The sequence below is a fragment of the Geotrypetes seraphini genome, chromosome 2, assembly GCF_902459505.1.
Source record: "Geotrypetes seraphini chromosome 2, aGeoSer1.1, whole genome shotgun sequence".
Lineage (NCBI taxonomy): Eukaryota > Metazoa > Chordata > Amphibia > Gymnophiona > Dermophiidae > Geotrypetes > Geotrypetes seraphini.
In genome coordinates, this window is record NC_047085.1 from 204,185,584 (window position 1) to 204,206,661 (window position 21,078).

At 47.5% G+C, this 21,078-nt stretch overlaps 1 protein-coding gene across 3 annotated transcripts in view; it reads left to right on the top strand.

The window, feature by feature from the left end:
• DSP (desmoplakin) overlaps nucleotides 1–21,078 on the top strand; it is a 138,447-nt gene that overhangs the window by 90,250 nt on the left and 27,119 nt on the right. For all 3 annotated transcript variants that reach the window (XM_033934732.1, XM_033934733.1, XM_033934734.1), the window contains exons 16-18: nucleotides 6,156–6,322; nucleotides 9,313–9,451; nucleotides 19,733–19,926. In XM_033934732.1, the coding sequence (XP_033790623.1) occupies nucleotides 6,156–6,322; nucleotides 9,313–9,451; nucleotides 19,733–19,926 (500 nt within the window). The remainder of the gene's footprint in view (nucleotides 1–6,155; nucleotides 6,323–9,312; nucleotides 9,452–19,732; nucleotides 19,927–21,078) is intronic.

Here is a 21,078-nt window from a genome sequence, read left to right on the forward strand (position 1 = left end):
CTGGTCTGGAGAAGCTAAAAGAAAATAAATTAGCAGGTAAGAACCTAATTTCTCCTTCTTTAGCACTCTCCAGACCAGTAGAGGTTAACTTTACGAATGGGACGTACCAAAGCAGTCCCTCTCACGGGCGGGACCCCCGAAGGGCCGATACCAGAACACGCTCACCGAACACCGCGTCCCGACGCGCCTGAACATCTACCCGATAATGTCTAACAAAAGAATACAAGGAGGACCAAACCGCAGCCTTACAAATATCCACCGGAGGCACGAGCGACGACTCAGCCCAAGAAGCCGCCTGACCCCGAGTGGAATGAGCCTTGAGAAACTCCGGAACAGGCTGCTGCTTCAGAAGATAAGCGGAAGCAATCGTCTCCTTGATCCAGCGCGCAATAGTAGCCTTAGAAGCGCCAGCTCCCCGACGAGGACCAGCCAGGAGGACAAAGAGATGATCGGACTTCCGGAATTCCTGGGTCCGCTGCACATCAGAGCGAAGGACCCGACCGACATCCAACTTGCGCAGCTGCCGTTGCTCAGAAGAGCCCTCCCGACCACCCAAGACCGGGAGAACCACCGATTGATTGACATGAAAAGGAGAAACAACCTTCGGCAGAAAGGAAGGAACAGGCCGCAAGACGACCCGCTCCCTAGACAACTCCAAGAAGGGAGCCCTACAAGAGAAAGCCTGCAGCTCAGAAATACGCCTAGCAGAAGTAATGGCCACCAAAAAGACCGCCTTCAAAGTAAGGTCCTTCAAAGAACAGTCGTCCAAGGGCTCGAAAGGCGGGCGCACCAAAACAGAGAGAACCAGATTAAGATCCCAAGAGGGAACCGAGGGCCGTAGGGGAGGCCTAAGCAACTTGGCCGCCCGCAGAAACCGAATCACATCAGGAAGAGCCGATAAACGCTGACCTGACACCAACCCTCGAAAGGTCGACAGGGCCGCAAGATGAACCCGGAGAGAAGACCAAGCCAGGCCTCTATCCAGGCCATCCTGCAAGAACTCTAGAATGTTAGGCAGAGAAGCGCGAAAAGAGGTCACTTCCCGCGCCCGACACCATTCCTCAAAGAGACGCCAAACCCGCACATAAGCCCGAGAGGTAGAAAGCCTCCGGGACCCCAACAGTGTAGCGATCACCTTGTCTGAATATCCCTTCTTGCTAAGGCGACCCCTTTCAAGAGCCACGCCGTAAGACAGAAGAGAGACGGGTCGAACAAGGGAATGGGACCCTGCATCAGAAGGTCGTCCGAGAGAGGCAGAGGAAGAGGAACCGCCACCAGGTGCCTCACCAGATCCGCATACCACGGACGTCGAGGCCAATCCGGAGCCACCAGCACCACCAAACCCGGATGGTGAACAATGCGAAGAAGCACTCTGCCCACCAGCGGCCAAGGAGGGAACACATACAACAGCCCCTCCGTTGGCCACGGCTGGACCAGAGTATCCAGACCCTCGGCCAGCCCTTCCCTGCGACGACTGAAGAAGCGGGGCACTTTGGCGTTGCCACTCGTGGCCATCAGGTCCATCAGGGGCTGCCCCCAATCTTGCACTATCAACCGAAACGCTCCGGCGCCGAGAAACCACTCTCCTGGATCCAGGAAGTGACGACTGAGGAAGTCTGCCTGAACATTTTCTACCCCGGCTATATGAGAAGCCGAGAGGTCCAGAAGATGGGACTCCGCCCAAACCATGAGCCGAGCCGCCTCCTGCGCCACAGGAGTGCTCTTGGTGCCCCCCTGACGATTGACATAAGCCACCGCCGTGGCATTGTCCGACAGGACTCTGACCGACTTGCCCAGCAAAAGGGAGTGGAAAGCTAACAGCGCCAGCCTGACCGCTCTGGTCTCCAACTCGTTGATCGACCAGGAGGCCTCCTCCGCGGACCAGGTGCCCCGAGCTGAGTGGCCCATAAACTGAGCCCCCCAACCGAGGAGACTCGCATCCGTAAGGAGCACCGTCCACTGCGGGAGATCCAGACCCACCCCCTGAACCAGGTGAGGGGTCCGGAGCCACCAGCGCAGACTGCAGCGCGCCAAGCCTCGCAGGGGAACCGGAACATCCAAATCTTGCCTCCGGGGAGACCACCTCCGGAGCAGAGCATACTGAAGAGGACGCATGTGGGCCCGCGCCCACCTCACCACGTCCAGGGACGCCGCCATTGACCCCAGGACTTGGAGGAAATCTCGCGCCCGAGGACCCCGGGACGCCAAAAGCAGGCGAATCTGAGATTGCAATTTGCTCACCCGGGCCTCTGGAAGGAAGACCTTCCCCAAGGAGATGTCGAACATAACCCCAAGGCACTCCAGACGCTGAGCCGGGACCAACCGACTCTTGGAAAGGTTGACCACCCAGCCCAGCGACCGGAGAAACTCCACCACCCGAGCCGTAACCCGGGAGCTCTCCTGCAACGACTTTGCCCGAATCAACCAGTCGTCCAGGTAGGGGTGAACCAGGATGCCCACCGACCGCAAGGCTGCCGCGACGACCACCATTACCGTGGTGAACGTCCGAGGAGCCGTGGCCAGACCAAAGGGAAGCGCACAGAACTGAAAGTGCCGCCCCAAGATCGCAAAGCGAAGGAAGTGCTGATGAGAGGCCCGAATTGGAACCTGCAAGTAGGCCTCCGTCAGATCGAGAGACGTAAGAAACTCCCCCGGCTGAACCGCCAGAATGACCGACCGCAGCGTTTCCATGCGGAAAGACGGAATCTTGAGAGCTCTGTTGACCCCTTTCAAATCCAGGACGGGCCGAAAGGTCCCCTCCTTTATGGCCACCACAAAGTAAATGGAGTACCTGCCGGTGCCCCACTCCGTAGGGGACACCGGCACCACTGCCTCGAGATCTAGCAAACGCTGAAGGGTCTGACGAAAAGCCTGCGTCTTCCATGGAGTCTGACATGGAGAAGCGAGGAAAAGGTCCGGCAGAGAGCGGGTAAACTCCAGAGCGTAACCGTCCCGCACCACCTCAAGGACCCACTGATCGGACGCGATCTCGGCCCATTTGGGGAAAAATTTGCGCAGCCGGGCCCCCACCGGAACCAAAGGGGGCGCCGGCAAGGAGTCATTGCGCAGGACGGGAAGCGGGGGAACCGGCGGAGGGATTCCCTGCCCCCCGACGGGCCCCCCGAAAGGGCTGCATGCGCTGGAAGAACCGACCCCGGGAAAAACCCTGAGCCGGGAAAGAAGCAGCCCCACGCCCCGGGCGATACTTGCGAAATTCCCGCAAACGCCCCCGGGCAGCCCCACACCTAGACGCAGGGCGGGCACGGTCCTCAGGCAGACGGGGCACCTTCGAGTCCGTCAGAGTCTGAATCAACTCATCTAATTCCTCTCCAAACAAAAAGACCCCCTAAAGGGAACTTTAGTAAACTTAGCTTTGGACGCAGAATCCGCCGCCCAAGCGCGCAGCCACAAAAGACGCCGCGCGGCCATGCCATAGACTTAGCCGAAATCCGCACCAAGTCATAAAGAGCATCTGAGAGGAACGAGGCAGCCATCGCAATCTTCGCTACCTCCTGATCCACTAGAGACCAGTCATCAGACTCCCGATCCAGGACACGCTCAGCCCACCGAAACACGGCGCGAGCGACTAGCTCCCCACAAACAGCCGCCTGGACCCCAAAGGCAGAGACATCAAAATCATACTTAAGAAGAGTCTCTAACGCACGCGCCTCCGAGACCCTAAGAGCAGAACCGTCCATAACAGGCACGGTATGCCGCTTAGGAAGTGCCGAGACCACCGCGTTCCCCATTGGCGAAATTAAGGTAGCCCTACCTCCCTCCGGGACGGGATACCCAAGAGCCAAGGCGCACACCAAACGAAACTGCGCCCATAGGCCACTGCGCCAACACAAAATCCCGCAAATCCTGACGCACAGGAAAAGAGCGGGAACCAGGACAGACCCCCTGAAGCAGAGGGGCCCCCATACGCGGGGTCTCCGGCGGCGCCACTGCAAAAATGCAGCACCAAGGAGACCTGCTAAACAGGTCTAAAAGCTCATCCCTCTGAATAAAAAAGCGCACCACGGACGCATCTGCTCTGGAAGACGGGAAACCCGCCGCCCCGCTGCCAACAGGCGTCCCCTCTAGAGGATCCTGGAAGCCCGCCAAAGCAGCCAGGTCCTCAACCAGGCCAACACGCTCCTCCGCCCACCAATTCGCAATCCAAGCCCCCCCGCGGGCGCTTGGATGAGGGAGGAGGAAGAGGGGACGCCAAACGAAAAGAGGGAGGCAAAGCCATAGGGGGCGCGGAGGGAAACCCCCCCCGAAACCCCCCAGGCGCACGTGGGACCCCCAAAAGTCCGCACAAAGAAAGAAAATAAATTGGGGGCAAAAAACCCCTGGGGGTCCCCAGGGACTCCCTGCCCCAGCAGGGGTCCATGCTGAAACCTGCCCCTGTGTTCGCCATACAGGGGGAAGGTCACCTGAGGTTGCAGACAAAATGGAGGGGCCAGACAAAGAAAATGGCGAAGTTCCCGCCAAAAATGCTCCCTCCATGGCCTGTAGCGGCTGAGAAGACTGAACAGTCTCAGCCGCTAAGACAGGCAAGTCGGCATCAGCTGTCAAAAAATCAGCTGAGAGGGAATCCTTCGGGGAATCCCTCCGTGGGCGGTTGTGGAAGACCGGGCTTCCCCACTGCTCCAAGCCGACTCGCGAGGCACCATCGGCGGGGAGCTCTGGGCGCCTGCAGCCGCTGCCGACGGAGCTCCACCACCTCACCGACCCAAACCGCCGAGTTCAGGCCGGCCGCGAGTGCCTCGCGGCTGGACTAAAATTGTGGCCTACTCCCCCGGAGAAGGGCACAATTGCTCCAGACGCGACCTAGCTATAAAAAAGTGCTGGTTACATGAAAAAATACAGTTTTCTTAAAGGGAAACAACCCTTCAGACCAGCACTACCTCAGGATTTTTTTTTTTTTTTTTTTTTTTACAGAACAGACTCCACAGGCTCTCGAAGCAATATGCCTTGCTTGATTTAGGGGGCAAGGCTTACTGCTGAGGCTCCTCTAAAAAAATGTGGGGAGGTGGAGGAAGTGGGGGGAGGGACCCCGCTCGTGACCCGCCGGGTTTGACACCCCCGAGGTCGGACGGACCCCCAAACAGGGCCCGACCAAGCTCCGTCCGGCCAAAAACAGGGACAATAAACCCCTAAACAAATTCCAACAGCCCTACCAAGAGAGATGGGTACAGATCACTCAACACCTGCTGGAGACTGAAAGAAGACTGAGGGAAATAGAGAAGGGAGGATAGTATATACTGTCCCAAAGTTTTGTTTTCAGTCTCCACCTGCTGGTCATGATTAGATATATACCCATTCGTAAAGTTAACCTCTACTGGTCTGGAGAGTGCTAAAGAACTATTGATTAGCTAGAGAGGTAAGTAGTATTACCTGTTTGGGTAGGAACGTTGAGTATGCAGTCCTAAGATTAAGTTAGGATTGCCATTTAGGTGCTCCCGTAAATATTTAAATTACAAGATAATCTGCAAATACATAGACCTGCCGAGATTTTGCAGCCTGCCTCTCTTCTGGCACGCTGGTGACCATCTAAATTTATATGTGTACTGTCTAAAACAGTGGTCTCAAACTCAAACCCTTTGCAGGGCCACATTTTGGATTTGTAGGTACTTGGAAGGCCTCAGAAAAAGTAGTTAATGTCTTATTAAAGACATTTCTTATTAAAGAAATTTTGCATGAGGTAAAACTCTTTATAGTTTATAAATCTTTCCTTTTGGCTAAGTCTTAATAATGATATTGTAATTTATAGCTAAATAGACATATGATCAAGAAACATTGTTATTTTACTTTTGTGATTATGATAAACATACCGAGGGCCTCAAAATAGTACCTGGCGGGCTGCAAGTTTGAGATCACTGGTCTAGAAGAAGGTGAGGTTGATGACAGATTATTTGACTTTTAGAAAAATATTCAAAATGTGGTTTAATTGTTTCTAATGGGAGCTTTACATCAATCTTTGATTGTGTATTTCTGTTTGTGTGTGATATTGTGTTATTACTACTGTTGTATGCCACCAAGTAATTCTTGAATCAGGGCAGCTTATAAATGTGAATCAATAAATATATCTAAAGCAGCTTCCTAAAGTGACAGATGTCTTTTCTTCCCCCTTGTTTTAAAAACTGTCATCGCTTCACTTTTAATAGGGTGTGAGGGGAGACATGCAAGGAATTGCCACAGAACTCAACAGACTCAAAGAAATGTTGGTGAACCTGGGGGGCTCTGACAAGGCGTCTTACATGCAGTCGGAGCTTAGCGCACTGCTTCAGAAGATGTCCAGTATCAGCGGTTTCTCTACAACCTACTTAAACAGGTAAGGGGAAAGGAGGCCACAGTGCTAACTTATCGCGCTTTTCCTGATACAGCAGCTGTTTATAACCATGCACCTATACTATATATAGGTGTCTGTTTTATAAAGGAAAGTAGTTGCCTATGTTCATTTATAGAATATTGGTAATAGCAGGTGAACCATTCACCTCTATATAGGGGGTGAGCACATAACACCAGTCAGAAAAGTGCTTGCACATAAATGCCAGAGTTACGTGCATAACCTATAGTAGTCTATAAGTTATTGCATGCAAGTCCCACCCAGACTCTGCCTATGTGTTAAACATGTGTTCTGTAAGATATGAGCAACAAAAAGAAATCCAACCAAATCTGCAGAAAAACCACCGAACCAGGAAAAACCAAACAAAAACTGCAGACAATGTACACGATGCAGGCAAAAATTTATTGTGCCACGGTTAAAATGCAGTAATATAAAAATCTTTTTACCAACCAAGAGACCCAACACGGTCCGTGTTTCGGACAACATGCCTTCGTCAGGGGTCCATGGTAAATAAGGTATAAAATATACCGCAAAAAATGAAGATAACAAAGGCTTCATTTTTGGCAGTGTTTTCAACACACAGGCATTTGTTGTTATCTTCATTTTTTGCGGTATATTTTATACCTTATTTACCATGGACCCCTGACGAAGGCATGTTGTCCGAAACACGGACCTTGTTGGGTCTCTTGGTTGGTAAAAAGGTTTTTATATTACTGCATTTTAACCTTGGCACAATAAATTTTTGCCTGCATCGTGTACATTGTCTGCAGTTTTAGTTTGGTTTTCCTGGTTCTGTAAGATATGTGCATATCTATAGAATAACGCTTAGGTGGAATATTGGCATTTATGTGCATATATGCCATTCTGATCTTTTATGTGCATAATTGGTGCATAAATTTCAGCAGCCACTGTATAGAATGACCCCCCCCCTAATGTGGACTAGAGTGGGATGAATGGGCTGTGAGTGGATGCTATTTCATATTACTGCTGGAAACCACTTAGGGCTCCTTTTATTTACTAAGGTGCGCTAGCGTTTTTTAGCGCATGCATCAGATTAATGCACGCTAACCCCACACTATACGACTAGAACTAACGCCAGCTCAATGCTGAGCCCCACAGACCCCTGACCTCCCACTTCTGATCCTCTCAATCCCCCCCTCAGAAGTAATCCCTGGTAGTCTCGTGGACCCCCCACTCCCTGCCAACACTCCAAAGGTAAATCCCACCCCCTGTGATCCCTCTTTTGACCTCCCAGACCCTCTTCCCCTCATACCTTGAAGAAGAGGCAAATGTGGTGCTCACTTACTCTTGCCTCCATGCTGCTATCTTCCAAAATGGTGGCACCTGACCCTGAGTGGTGTATTCTGGGATGCATCTCTAAAACTCAGTATGCTAAATAAGGGAATCTAGCAGACTGGCCCCATACTGTGCAGGATCGGGAGCTGCCATTTTGAAAGATGGTGGCGCAGAGGCAGGAGCAAATGGGCATCACTCCCTGCCACTGGACCACCAATGATTTACTTTTTGGGCAGTTAGATGTTATCTTGGGGGGTAATAGGGGACTTTTTAGTGGGTGTGGAATTGACCCTTCATATGACAGTAAGCCTTTTTTTTTTTTTTTTAAATATTGCATGCGCTGACAGGAAAGAAAACTTAAATTTTGTCTTTCTGCAGCAAATATCTGCATACTATTGCCATGGTGTGCACTATTTTTTTCAGACAACGCAAATCTTTCTACATGGCAGTAATTTGTGTGCCATTAGTTTACTAGAGCAAGGAGCAAACCGTATGCATTAGAAGCCATATGCTCATCTGTTGTCATACAGCCCTTGATGCACACAACTTTCTGCATTGACCCCCCCGTGTCATAATAGATAAGGAAATCTATAGTTAAAAATTACTTTAATTCATGGTCCCCAAACTTTTTGTGACAGTGGCCACATAAAACATTTCAAACCAATGAGGTGGGAAGACAAGAGAGGGTCCTCCTCAGAATATGCTGGAGAGGGTGGGGGTGAGGAAAAGGGAGCCCAATTTAGCATTCTTGGTGGTTTGAAATGCTGGAGAAGGCAGGAGGCAGGGCTCCTTCCGCTTTAATAACTAAAGCGATGATATTTCTGATATTTTATTGCTCTCAATTTGGCAGTCCTTTTACATATTCTGGCAGTTCTGCTTCCTTCATTCCCCAGAATCTGCCTAGTGCTACCTTTACCCCATTCCCTTTCTTTTTAGCATTTCCTCTTTTCCTCTCCCCAGCATATTCCTGTTTTTCTTTTTTCTACCCCCCGGCATCTTCTCTTCCCCCATTCTCATCCAGTTTCTCCTAATTCTATTCCATTCTTTCTCTCCTCCCCCACTCCCTCTGCTGAAGCCCAGTCATGTCTGCTACCATCTCTGCGCCCCTCTTCTTAGACAGTGCCCCTTCTGACATTTCCATTTGTGCCCCTATAATCTTTGGTGCATGTTTTTCCATTTTCATATGGGTGAGAGTTGAGCAAAGCCTTTCCCATTGCACCTGTGTGTTGGTGCCCTCTTTCCCAGGTGTCCTAATTGATCTCTTACCCGCAGGTCAAAAATGGACTTGTCATCCTTGGGCATTGGATGGTGAGGTGGGCATTTTCAGTGAAAAGCATTCTGGTAGACAGTGGCACTCACTGCTCTGAGATGGCAGCCAAACAGCAGGTGTTAAAAAAGAAAGGAAAAGGAATTAAAATTGCTCCATGGGCTGGAAAAATGGCCATCAGGTCCTTGTTAGTGCATACGTTTCATAGATAGCGCTTGGCTCTATTAGTGATGTTTTAAATATATGCATGTGTGTGCATGCCTATATGATTGTGTAGGCATGAACGCTTTATAACCAAGCAGCTTAATAATAATTAAACTTGATTATAAGAAATGGTTTTTCATAGCTCAGCTATTGTATTTCTAGAAGCAAAGTGCAGAGCTTTGGTAAGAGACTATCTTGTTTTGTGCAGGTTAAAAGCTCTGAGGGCACTGCTTCAGAACATTCTCCAGGCTGAAGACCTGATCAAAGTGTACGAGGCTAGACTCACGGAGGAAGAAACCATTTCATTGGACCCAGAGAAGGTGGAGGCCTACCGAAGCACCTTGAAAGTAAGATGTGCTGCCACCTTCAACCCCTTTTACTATGTTATTGTAAACCACTGTTGTGTTGTATTATTAGGAAAAGTAGTATATCAAATGAGAGAAACAATAGACCATCCAGCATTGGAGGACTTTTCCACACTGGCATCAGAGAAGCAGGCTGGGCTCCCCACAGTCCCTGCCCCTCCCTCTCTTCACTCTGGCTTCAACGGGTCGTTGTCAGTGGCAGCGATTCCTATAGGTTGTCTGCTGCTAACTCGGAAACCTCTCCTATGCCGCGTCCCGCCCCCTCTATCACAACTTCCTGTTTCTGCCAGGGCAAGACCTGGCAGAGGAGCTTCTTGGTTAGCGGCATGCAGCCTGTAGGAATCACTGCTGCTGATTCTGACCGTTGAAGCTGGAGAGTGAAGAGAGGGAGGTGCAGGGACCGTGGGATCCCAGCCTGCTCCCTCAACACTGGCAAGAGAGAGAGTTAGCTGGAAGTGTTTTAGGGCATGGAAGGAAGGAAAGATGTTGCATGTGGGTTGAGAGGGCAAGTGAAGGAAGATTGTAGAACATGGGGTGGAGGGGAGGAAGGGAGAAATACTGCAAAGGAATGGAGAAGGGCGAGAAAGGGGAGAGAGGTGCAGGGGAGAGAGAACCTGCAAGGAGAGGGGCAAGAGAGGGAGAATGTTGGGGGGGGGATGGGGAGGAGGAATAGGGGTGGAGTGGATGGAGAAATGGTGCATGGAAAGAGAGGGAGAAATGTTAAAAATGATGGTGGAAGGGAGGAAGAGAGATGTTTGACCCAGGGCACAAGGAAGGGGGAGAGAGATGGTGGATAGTGGGAGAGAGGCAGAGATGCTTGATATGGCAGTGAAAGGGAGAGAACATAAGAATTTGCCACTGCTGGGTCAAACCAGTGGTCCATCGCGTCCAGCAGTCCGCTCACGCAGTGGCCCCCAGGTCAAAGACCAGTGCCATAACCGAGACCAGCCCTACCTGCGTTCATTCTGGTTCAGCAGGAACATGTCCAACCTTGTCTTGAATCAGAATGCTGCATTGGGGAAGGGCGAAGAGAAATGCTGGACAAAGTGTGCAAGGAAGGGAGAGAGCGAGACATGTTGGATTTGGGGATGTATGAGAGGGAGGGAGAGATACACAACAAGTGGAGAAGGGAGCGATGGGCGGGGCAGAAAAAACTTTGTGCCCACCCAAAATTGGTATGTTATGTTACAATAAAGATTTAAAAATACTAAACTAAACCTTAGGTTTGTATACCGCGCCATCTCCGCAAGCGCAGAGCTCGGTACGGTTTACAGAGTTAAGAGGAAAGGAACTACAATGAAAGGATATAGGAGAGGGACTAAGAAGATAGAGAGGGACAGGATACTAGAGATTGGGAGGCGATTAGATTTTTGAAAAGAGCCAAGTTTTCAAGTGTTTGCGGAAGGATTGGAAGGAGCTTAGTGGGTGAAAAAAAATCATTCTTATAATCATTTTCCCCATAGATGTAAAATGGGAGAAAACATTTAACACACAAACCTCTTTGGGCTGATCCCACTTAAAAGGTCCATTTGCTCCCTTTCAATTCCTGCCAGCCTGTTTTTACAGACCACTCCCAGGGGACTGATCTGTCAAGGAATACATTTTTGGAATAAACTGGGTAGCAAAATGGTGCTACTACATTTTGCTGCTATGCACACATATAAATTGTTTTGCATAAAAGTGGGGGGGGGGATAAGGCTTGGGGAAAGAAGGTATAAGTTTGAACTCATAATTATAATGTTTGTTTGCCGTGGACATAATTTAAAATGAAACACGCTGTAAAAACAAAACAGTAACAGTAAAGGGGATGGGTCTTGATAAAAAAGCACTTTGGGCTCCTTTTACTAAGGTGCACTGGCGTTTTTAGCGCACGCAGGATTTTAGCGCGCGCTAAACCCGTGCTACGTGGCTAGAACTAATGCCAGCTCAATGCTGGCGTTAGCGTCTAGCGCGCGGGGCAATGAAGCACGTGCTATTCTGCACGTTAATGCCCTAACGCAGCTTAGTAAAAGGAGCCCTTATCTGTGTGGTTTACATATTTTAGACAGGTACTTATTTTGAGCCTGGGACAATGAAGGGTTAAGTCACAAGGAGCTGCAGTGCGAATCAAACTCACAACCTGAGGTTCTGAGGCAGCTGCTCAAGCAACAGAATGAATGAAGTAATATGCAGGAAACATGGCAAAAAAACAAGGACTCCTCAAACTTTCCTGGGAACTGAACAGCTAAGGAGATTTTCAGGATATGTCATGCAAATTTATGTCACACACATTCATTATGGATATCCTGAAAACTTGACTGGCTAGGAAGTCTCAGGACAGGTTTGGGAAGTTCTGCCATTAGTGGTTCAAATTTGTTTGGGTCCCCTTAAGTTTCAATATTTTATTGATGACTCAACAATAAGGAAAATACAATGCTACATTTCAGGTCATCCCTTTATTGTTGCATGCCATAGCATCCTCCTTCCTTGTTCCTTTGTACAAATGAACAAATAAAGCAAAAGAGTGATTTTTTTTAAAAATATATCCTACCAACCTACAAAATTTACCCACTCCCTTCCCTCCCCACTCCTTCCCTGAAATTTCCCAAATCGTCCCAAAGCTGTACATAACTGCTACTACTTGCAAACAAAGATGGGAGACCTGAACCCTCATGGTTTCCCTAGAGAGTGGGTTTAAATGGTCAATATTCTCAAAGGAGAAGGGTAAATAGTGGGGTTCCCAGGGGTCTATGCTGGGACCACTGCTTTTTAACATATTTATCAATGATCTAAAGATAGGAATAACTAGTGAGAAAATTAAATGTGCTGATGGCACAAAGTTGTTCAAAGTTGTTAAATCGCAAGAGGATTGTGAAAAATTGCAAGAGGACCATGTGCGACTGGGAGACTGGGCATCGAAATGGCAGATGACGTTTAATGTGAGCAAGTGCAAAGCGATGCAAGTGGGAAAAGGAGGAACCCGAACTATAGCTACGTGATGCTGGGTTCTATGTTGGAGTCGCTGCCCAAGAAAAGGATCTAGGTGTCATTGCTGAGGATACATTGAAACCCTCAGCTCAGTGTGCGGCGGCGGCAGCTAAGAAAACAAATAGAATGTTACGAAGCATCAGGAAAAGAATGGAAAACAAAGATAATATAATGCCCTTGTATCAAGTTTCAAGTTTATTAGGATTTTATATACCGCCTATCAAGGTTATCTAAGCGGTTTTTACAATCAGGTACTCAAGCATTTTTCCCTATCTGTCCCGGTGGGCTCACAATCTATCTAACGTACCTGGGGCTATGGAGAATTGAGTGACTTGCCCAGGGTCACAAGGAGCAGCGCGGGGTTTGAACCCACAACCCCAGGGTGCTGAGGCTGTAGATCCAACCACTGCGCCACACACTCCTCCTATCATTCTAGGGTACGGCCGCAACTTGAATACTATGTGCAGTTCTGGTCGCTGTATCTTAAAAAAGATATAGCAGAATTAGAAAAGTACAGGGAAGGGTAATAAAAATGATCAAAGCTTTGCGACGCCTTCCCTATGAGGAAAGGCTAAAGTGGCTAGGGCTCTTCAGCTTGGAGAAGAGACAGCTCAGGGGTGATATGATGGAAATACTTAGTGGAGTGGAAATTAGAGAAGTGGAAATGTGAATTAGAGAATGACACTGGGACAAATTTGTCCCCATCCCCGCAGGAGCTCAATTTCTCCGTCCTGTCCCTGCAAGTTTTGTTGCTGTCCCTGCCCCATTCCTGTAAGCTCTGCCTTAACCGCACAAACCTCAAAGACTCGTGATTGGGCGTGAGGCTTGTGCAGATGAGGACAGAGCTTGTAGGAACAGGAAAATGAGTTCCCGCAGGGACGGGGAAAATTTTGTCCCCATGTCATTCTCTAATGTGAATCACTTGCTTATGCTTTCCAAAAATACTAGGATGAGGGGGCATGCGATGAAGCTACTAAGTAGTAGATTTAAAACACCCTGGAGAAAATATTTCTTCACGCATGTAATTAAACTCTGGAATTTATTTCTGGAGAATGTGGTGAAATCAGTTTGCTTAGCAGGGTTTAAAATAGTTTCCTAAAAAAGAAGTCCATAGGCCATTATTGAGATGGCTTGGGGAAATCCACTGCTTATTCCTAGGATAAGCAACATAAAATCTGTTTTACTACTTGGGATCTAGCTAGGTGCTTGGGACCTGGGTTGGCCACTGTTAGAAACAGGATACTGGGCTTGATGGACCTTCGATCTGTCCCAGTATAGCAATTCTTATGTTTTCGAGAAAAGCTGATTCTCCTAAAACCCATATAATAGGAGAAGGAACCCCATCCCCACCCCTAGCCCCCTACCCTACTTCGAAAGCCCAGACTGGAACCTATTCCTCAAGCTCTACTCCAAATATGCAAATTCAAACTGCCTACTAGATAGCTGTCCCCCCTCCATCATGAAATCTGCCCCTCCCTCATTCAAAATTGAACTCCTCAACTGGATATCCTTTTGCTTGTTCACCAGCCATTTCCCGAAAGAACTCGGCCACATCCTTGTATCCCCGATTATAAAAAAAACCAAGGATTCTACCTCCTCGACTTCCAATTATAGACCCATCGCCAACATACTGCTATTCCAAAAAATTACGGAAGGCCTCATGAACCACCTTAAGAAGTTCAACATTCTCCATGATTCCCAATCTGGCTTCCGCCCAAATCACAGCACAGAAACTGTCCTAGCCTCTCTGACTAATTACCTCCTCCACTTATTCTTTCTGGGGAAAAAGTGCCTTGATACTCCAGTTTGACCTGAGCAGTGCCTTCGACTTGGTTGACCATGACATTCCACTCAGATGCCTTGACTCCATCGGCATCTCCGGTCAGGTCCTAAACTGGTTCACAGGATTTCTAAAAAACCGCTCTTACCAAGTACACTTCAGTGGGACCTTCTCCCAACCCTGGCACAATCCCTGCGGAGTTCCTCAGGGCTCCCCTCTTTTGCCCTCTCTATTCAATGTCTACATGGCCTCGCTAGGTCATATGCTATCCAACCTAAAACTAAAATCATATATCTACGCAGACAACATCACTATTATCATTCCCATTACCTCGCTTTCCCAAGAGATTGAACAATTCACCTCATCCATCCTCACCAAGATAGAACAATGGCCACTCAATTCAAATTAAAGCTGAACCCAGAAAAAAACAAAATTTTCCTGGCCAGTCCCAACAACAAGCTAACAAACACCTCCCTGAAACTTAACAGGTTAGACTACCCAATTAACCCCACAATCAAAATCCTTGGAGTCATCCTGGACCGCTGCCTTACTTTCAAAGTCCACACCAATGCTCAGATTAAAAAATGTTTTGGTACCCTCTGGAAACTCCACACCATAAAACACTACTTTGACTTCTTCTCCTTCCGATTACTGGTCCATTCACTAATCCTAAGCATCCTAGACTACTGTAATATCATCTACCTAGGTTCATTTAAAAAAACCATCAAACACTTAAGACTCGTTCAGAATGCAGCCGTTCGACTCATCTATAATCTCAAAAAATCTGACCATATAAGCCCCTTCTATAAAAAACTGCACTGGCTGCCTATGGAGGCGAGGATTATCTTCAAATTTGCTTGCCTCTGCTTCAAAACCCTAAGAGGCTTGTCTCCAATCTACCTATCAGATCACTTTATCCGTCCTGGCCCCACCCGCACACGTAACGCCCACTTGTTTACCTTCCCGTCCCTAAAGTGCTGCATCTACAAGAGATTCCTTGATAGATCCCTGGCGTTCCAGGCATGCAAATAGAACAAATGTCTATCCACTCTCATCTCTAATTCTCCCTCCTACCAAACTTTCAGGAAGTCAATCAAAACTTATCTCTTTGACAAATATCTCTGACTCCCGCCCTCCTTGTAACTCTACTTTTAACTATGCCTTGTACCTCCCACCTTCCTGCACCTCCCACCTACCTACCTCCTCCCTACCTGTACCTCCTACCTACCTGCCCCCGACTTCCTAAGTCACGCCGATTGACTTGTTTATAACCTCTCTATCTCCTTCTTGCCTGCTCCCAACTTGCTAAGTTATATTGATTGATTGACTTTGTAAATTTCGCTGTAGATGTACAGTCTCTTGTCATGTAAACCGCTCTGAACTATTCTGGTACTGCGGTATACAAATATAAAGTTATTATTATTATTATTATTATTATTATATAGATGAGCTAAAAAGACATTTTTTTCCCTCGCCTTTCTCTCTTTTCTTTTCCTTTCCCCTTATTCTTAAAATATATTCAAAATTTGACATGCTCTATGGGAAAGAGATTGTAAGTAAGGATCCCATATAAGCATAAAATTCTTATTTCGCTTGTAAGTGTCCTAAGCATCACAGGCCTCCCAACTCATCAATCTTCATTCCCAGTAGGAGGGGATTATGTCATGGTCCACACTTGAGATATAGTTTTCAGTCCCAGTAAACTAATGTACCAAACCCAGAGTTTTGAACCCCTCCCTTTAATCCCATAACACCCCTGCAGACCCAGCGGTAAGACCTTAGGGGATAAGATAGCTCATTTTCTTCCTCTGCAGCAAAAGATGCATTGAGTTTTTGCAGTTCTCTGGCTGATACTTTGGGTAAATCTAGATTGTTCAAAATACATAGAACTAGTGCTGCCCGATTCAGGAAAAAAAATTTCGATTCGATTCAGCCTATTGAATCAATTTTTCGATTCGATTCTCCTGCCCAATTGGGTAGTTTTTTCCAAACATCCTGGTGGGTTTATTTTATAGCCTCTTCACCCCCTTTGCCCTCTCCTACCCACACTGGTCCTGTGGTGTAAACAAAAAATACTTTTCCTCTCTCTATTAAATCCTAGCTCACGTTTTCGGTCCAACACCAGCTCTGGAAGGATATACATTTCAAATCTGACATATTGTAATTGCAAAACAGAAAATAAAATTATTTTTCCTACCTTTTGTTGTCTGGTCATTTTTCAAATCTTGTTGGTCCCATGTTGGTCTGGTTGTCTTCTGATCAGGCTCTCCTTCTTTCTTCTTTCTCCGTGCTAACCATCCATCTTCCATCTCTGTCCTCCCCTTCTGTTTCCCTTTCCTCCCCTGGAGGTCTGGCATCTTTCCTTTTTTTCATTTCCATCCCCCTGCAGCTGCAGCGATGGACCATACCATCCACAGATCTACCCTTTCATCCAGCATTTCTGTTCTGTGTCCCTGTCCCTATTCTCCTCTCCAGTACTGTCCCCCTTGTGACCCTGTTCTTATGCTCCCTCCATGCCCAGCATCTTATCTCTCCCCATATCCAGCTTCTTCTTTCTCTCTTCCTTACCTCCTGTATCCCCTTCCCCAGGTACAGGCTTTCTCCTATTATCTCTCCTGCCATCCTGCACCCTGCCCACCTACTTTGGAACAGTATCTGTCCCTTTTGTACCCTTCCCCTTGTGGTCTTGCATTTCTCTCTCCCTCTCTCCATTAGTCCAGCACCTCTCCTCTGCTTTCCTTCCCCTCTTTTTGGTTTGGTCTCTCTCTTCCCTTCACTTCACCCCAGGTCTGGCATCTCTCTTCCCCTTTCCTACTCCTTCCTCCTCCTCCCTCTCTGCCCCGAAGGCCTGCTCCCCACCGCGAAGACCTGTTCCCCCCACAAAGGCACTTTCTCTCTTCCTCCCCACTGCGAAGGCCTGCTCCCCCCGCTGCGAAGGCACTCTTTTCCTCCTCTCTGCCGCGAATGCCAACTCCCCCCAGGAAGGCCTGCTCCCCCCGCTGCGAAGGCACTCTTTTACTCTTCTCTGCCGCGAATGGCAGCTCCCCCCGCCGCGAAGGCACTCTTTTCCACCAGGAACGAACGCCTGCTCCCCCCGCAGCCTGCACCTTCCCCGCTCTTACCTCCTTAACGCTAATAGGGCAGTCTGCAGACTTGCTGGTGTTATAGCGATCCCTGCAGCTGCCCGTGGTCCTCAGCAGCACGTTCTCTCTGCCATGATCCTGTCCTGACATCAGCGCAGGGGCAGGATCACGGCAGAGGAAATGTGCCGCTGAGGACCACAGGTAGCTGCAGGGATCGCTATAACACCAGCGAGTCTGCAGGCTGCCCTATTAACCTAAAGGAGGTAAGAGCGGGCAAGCTGGGGGAGGCCTTTCTGACCGACCCTCCCCCCTCAAGCAGGAGCAGCAGCGGACGGCCAGCAAAAGGAAGCGCTGCAGCTCCTGCTTTAGGAATGCACGGGGGAAGGTTCGGCCATTGAATCGGGAGGCCGATTTTTTTAAAAAATTGAATCGATTCGAATCATGAATCGGGCAGCACTACATAGAACCTTCTTTGAGCTATGGCATGATTTTTATTTTTCTGTATTTAATGATTTCCAATTGTATATGAAGAAATCTTAATAAAAATAAAATAAAAACATACATAGAACCTTCCAGGCCCAATTCTAGCGGTGTCTCATATAACTTCTTATAGTTGTTAGATACCATCGACTCACGTTCAAGTCCTAGCAACTTGATGAATTGTGGATCTAAAAAGAAATCGGTTTTGTCCTCCAGCATCATTCCTATGGTTGTTTTCAACATGCCCAGCCATCTAATTGCAGGTCGCCCTCTTCGCCTGGTTCCTTCGACCTTACCAAACATGATGTCCTTCTCCAATGATCTTTCTCTTCTTCTGGTGTGACCAAAATAGGAGTCATAACTTCTAATTTGGGCTTTGAGTGATATAGCCGGTTTGATCTCTTCCAGAATCAATTTGTTAGTTCTTCTGGCAGTCCACGGCACATCTAAAATTCTTCTACACCACCAAAACTTAAAGGAGTTAATCTTTCTTTCTTTTTCCGTAGTGTCCAGCTTTCGCATCCATAATTGACCACTGAGAAATGAGTGCACGGACTTCTTATAGTATTCCTGAAAAATATTGCAAATCTCTTGATCATCTGTACTAATTTGACCATTTTCCTTTCTGTGCAACACTGGTTTGTGGCCTTCTGATGCTGAGACTAGCCAGGCTAACAATTTACCTCCCTTATATCCGTATTGGTACAATTGATATCAATAATATTGTATAGATTTCTGCGTTCTTTTATATAATAGGGTATTAAGCTCCACATGAGTTGCCAGTAATTGCTCCTTATCAACATTAGAATGTGTGAGGCCAAAATGTCACTTCTCACATTGAAGCCTACATTCTAGCTGAGAATAGCTCTGTCTCTTGCCCTTTTCTTTTGACTGGGATAACTGATAATGTGCCCCCATAAAACTAACTTTACTGCTTCTCAAAATAGGACAGGGTCTTCCTGATGTTGAGCATTATCTATTTCATAGTTTTTCCAAAATTTCAGTAAAAAATCGTGAAAGTTCCACATATCTATGCCAAAACCCATCATATGTTTATCCCACTCCAGCTACACTGGGGCATGATCAGAAATCTCTCCCAGGCCTATCTGCCCTTGCCACTCTCAACATCCAATGTTGCGGGACAAAAATATAAACTATCTGAGATTGGGTTGAATGTGCTCATGATAAATGGGTGTAATCACATTTCAGTTGGTGTAGGAATCTCCAAATATCAATTAAGCATAGGGTCTTGCATAACAAATTTCAGGCCCCTTCCAGAGGATTGCATGGTAGATCCAGATCCCTGAGATCTATCTAGGTATGGATTCCATACTGCATTAAATTCTCCCCCCATGATCACATTTTTTATATCAAATTGCAATAGTGTTGTCAGGCTTGAAGTATTTTTGATCTCTTAATTGGGGAAGAAATCCCTCCAACATTTCAAGTTATCAACTAAACCATAAAGTATAACAGCAAGTGCATGAACAGATATTAGGACAATCAGTAGATCTAAGAGGCGCCATCCCAGCCTCATAATCTGTTTATTGTGGGATTTGGTCCTGGGCAGCAGCTTCTCTGGCTGCCTACAAGCGGGGCTCTTTAGCTAACTTTTTGGGAAAAAGATAGTCATATTGCCACAGTTAAAGGAAGGCATTCTGCCTCTATCCTTGCAGGACAGGGGCTCCTCGGTCTCCTCTGCATGTGAGATTTGCTTAAGTAAAATTTATGTCACTGCCTATCATAAACACAAAGGGACCATACTTCTTGTGTTTTCCTTCCTGATATACCCTGCTCTGAAGCAGGATCCATGGGAGCAGTAGATTGAATAGAGCCCCTGTAGGTCTTTATTTATTTAAATAGTTTTGCTGGAGATAGGGATCATTTTACTGAATTATTCTCTTGCTTGCTTCTTTTTTTCCCCACCTCTTTCTCTCCCTTCCTATCCACTAGAAAATGAGAGCTGAACTGGACCAAAAGAAATCATTACTGAGAGCAATGGAGACAGATCAGCAGAATGCCATGCAGGTGAGCGAGCAGCTCTCCCAGGCCTTCCCACAGTGCGATGTGGACATCTTCAAATTCAGTGACAAGGTTGATCAGCTGACAGACCGCTGGCAGAGAATAGAAAAAGAAATTGATGACAGGTAAGTTCTAGTAGTTTGACTAGGCAGGTCTGAACAGAGGTTTCTGTGGGACCTGCAAGAATGATATCGGATTAAAATTTGGCAAAACAAGTGAGGGAAAAGATGTATCTAGGGACGATAGCACTATGTGAAAACTAAATAAAATCTATTAGACCGATGTCATGCCGCCTACCTATAGGTGTAGGCCAAGTCTTCAATAATACAATCCGCCACTCACTCGACAATGTGAGCTGAGCCTTTAATCCAACAATATGCTGCTCACTCAAGGATGTGAGCCGAGTTTCCAACACTCCTCAAGCAAAGGTCCATACACAACCAGTAGTCCTTCCAGAAAGGTCCATGCACGATCAGAACTCATCGCAGGTTAATCACATTTCACATGTACAGTGGGTTTCTTTTCAACATACACACATTAAACCTGCACAACCCCTTTAAAAATCCCTACCTCTTGGCTAGTTTTCAATCTCCTAGCTAGGGTTCCAGACATAAGTGACTGGTTACTACCAGTTTCTACCAGCGTTTCAGTTTCTAAACCAGCCACCCAAACCTCTTTCTTCAGGCCTTTTTATCTCCCATTGGCCTCCCCAGCTGTCCTATACCTGTTCCTGAGAATGAACATTCCATCTATGGGAAGTCTTTTTGGAAAAGTTCCTCCTCCCCACATGAAAAGCATCTCAAGCTGGGGCGAGCGTCCTTTCTGAGTTTGGGATTTCCCACTTCATCCTTCTGGCCTAGGACCCTTCCTACTTCCCCTGGAACCCTCATCTCAAACCTTAGAGGGGTTGGTCTTTCCTTTTACCCCTACTGGGTGGTTGGACCTTTCCTCAGATTCCTCTTTCCTTTCCCTCCAGCCTTCATCAACTTCCAAATAACGCTCAACCAATAAGGTAGCTTCCTCAACAGACCCGAGAACTTGCCTTGTCATCGAGGTTTTTACTGGTGTGAGAAGGATGTTTAAGAACGTTTCCATGACTATTAGCTGGACTACTTCCTGTCCAGTCCATTTCTTTGGTTCTAATCACCTGGAGGCCAGGTCCATAAGATGGGGAGAATGTGGCGCAGCTGTCCTGGGAGAACGGTATAGAAAACTGAATGAATGAATTCTGGACCACTGTTCTTGGCCTTGCTCCTTTCAATAAAGTCTGGCCTCTA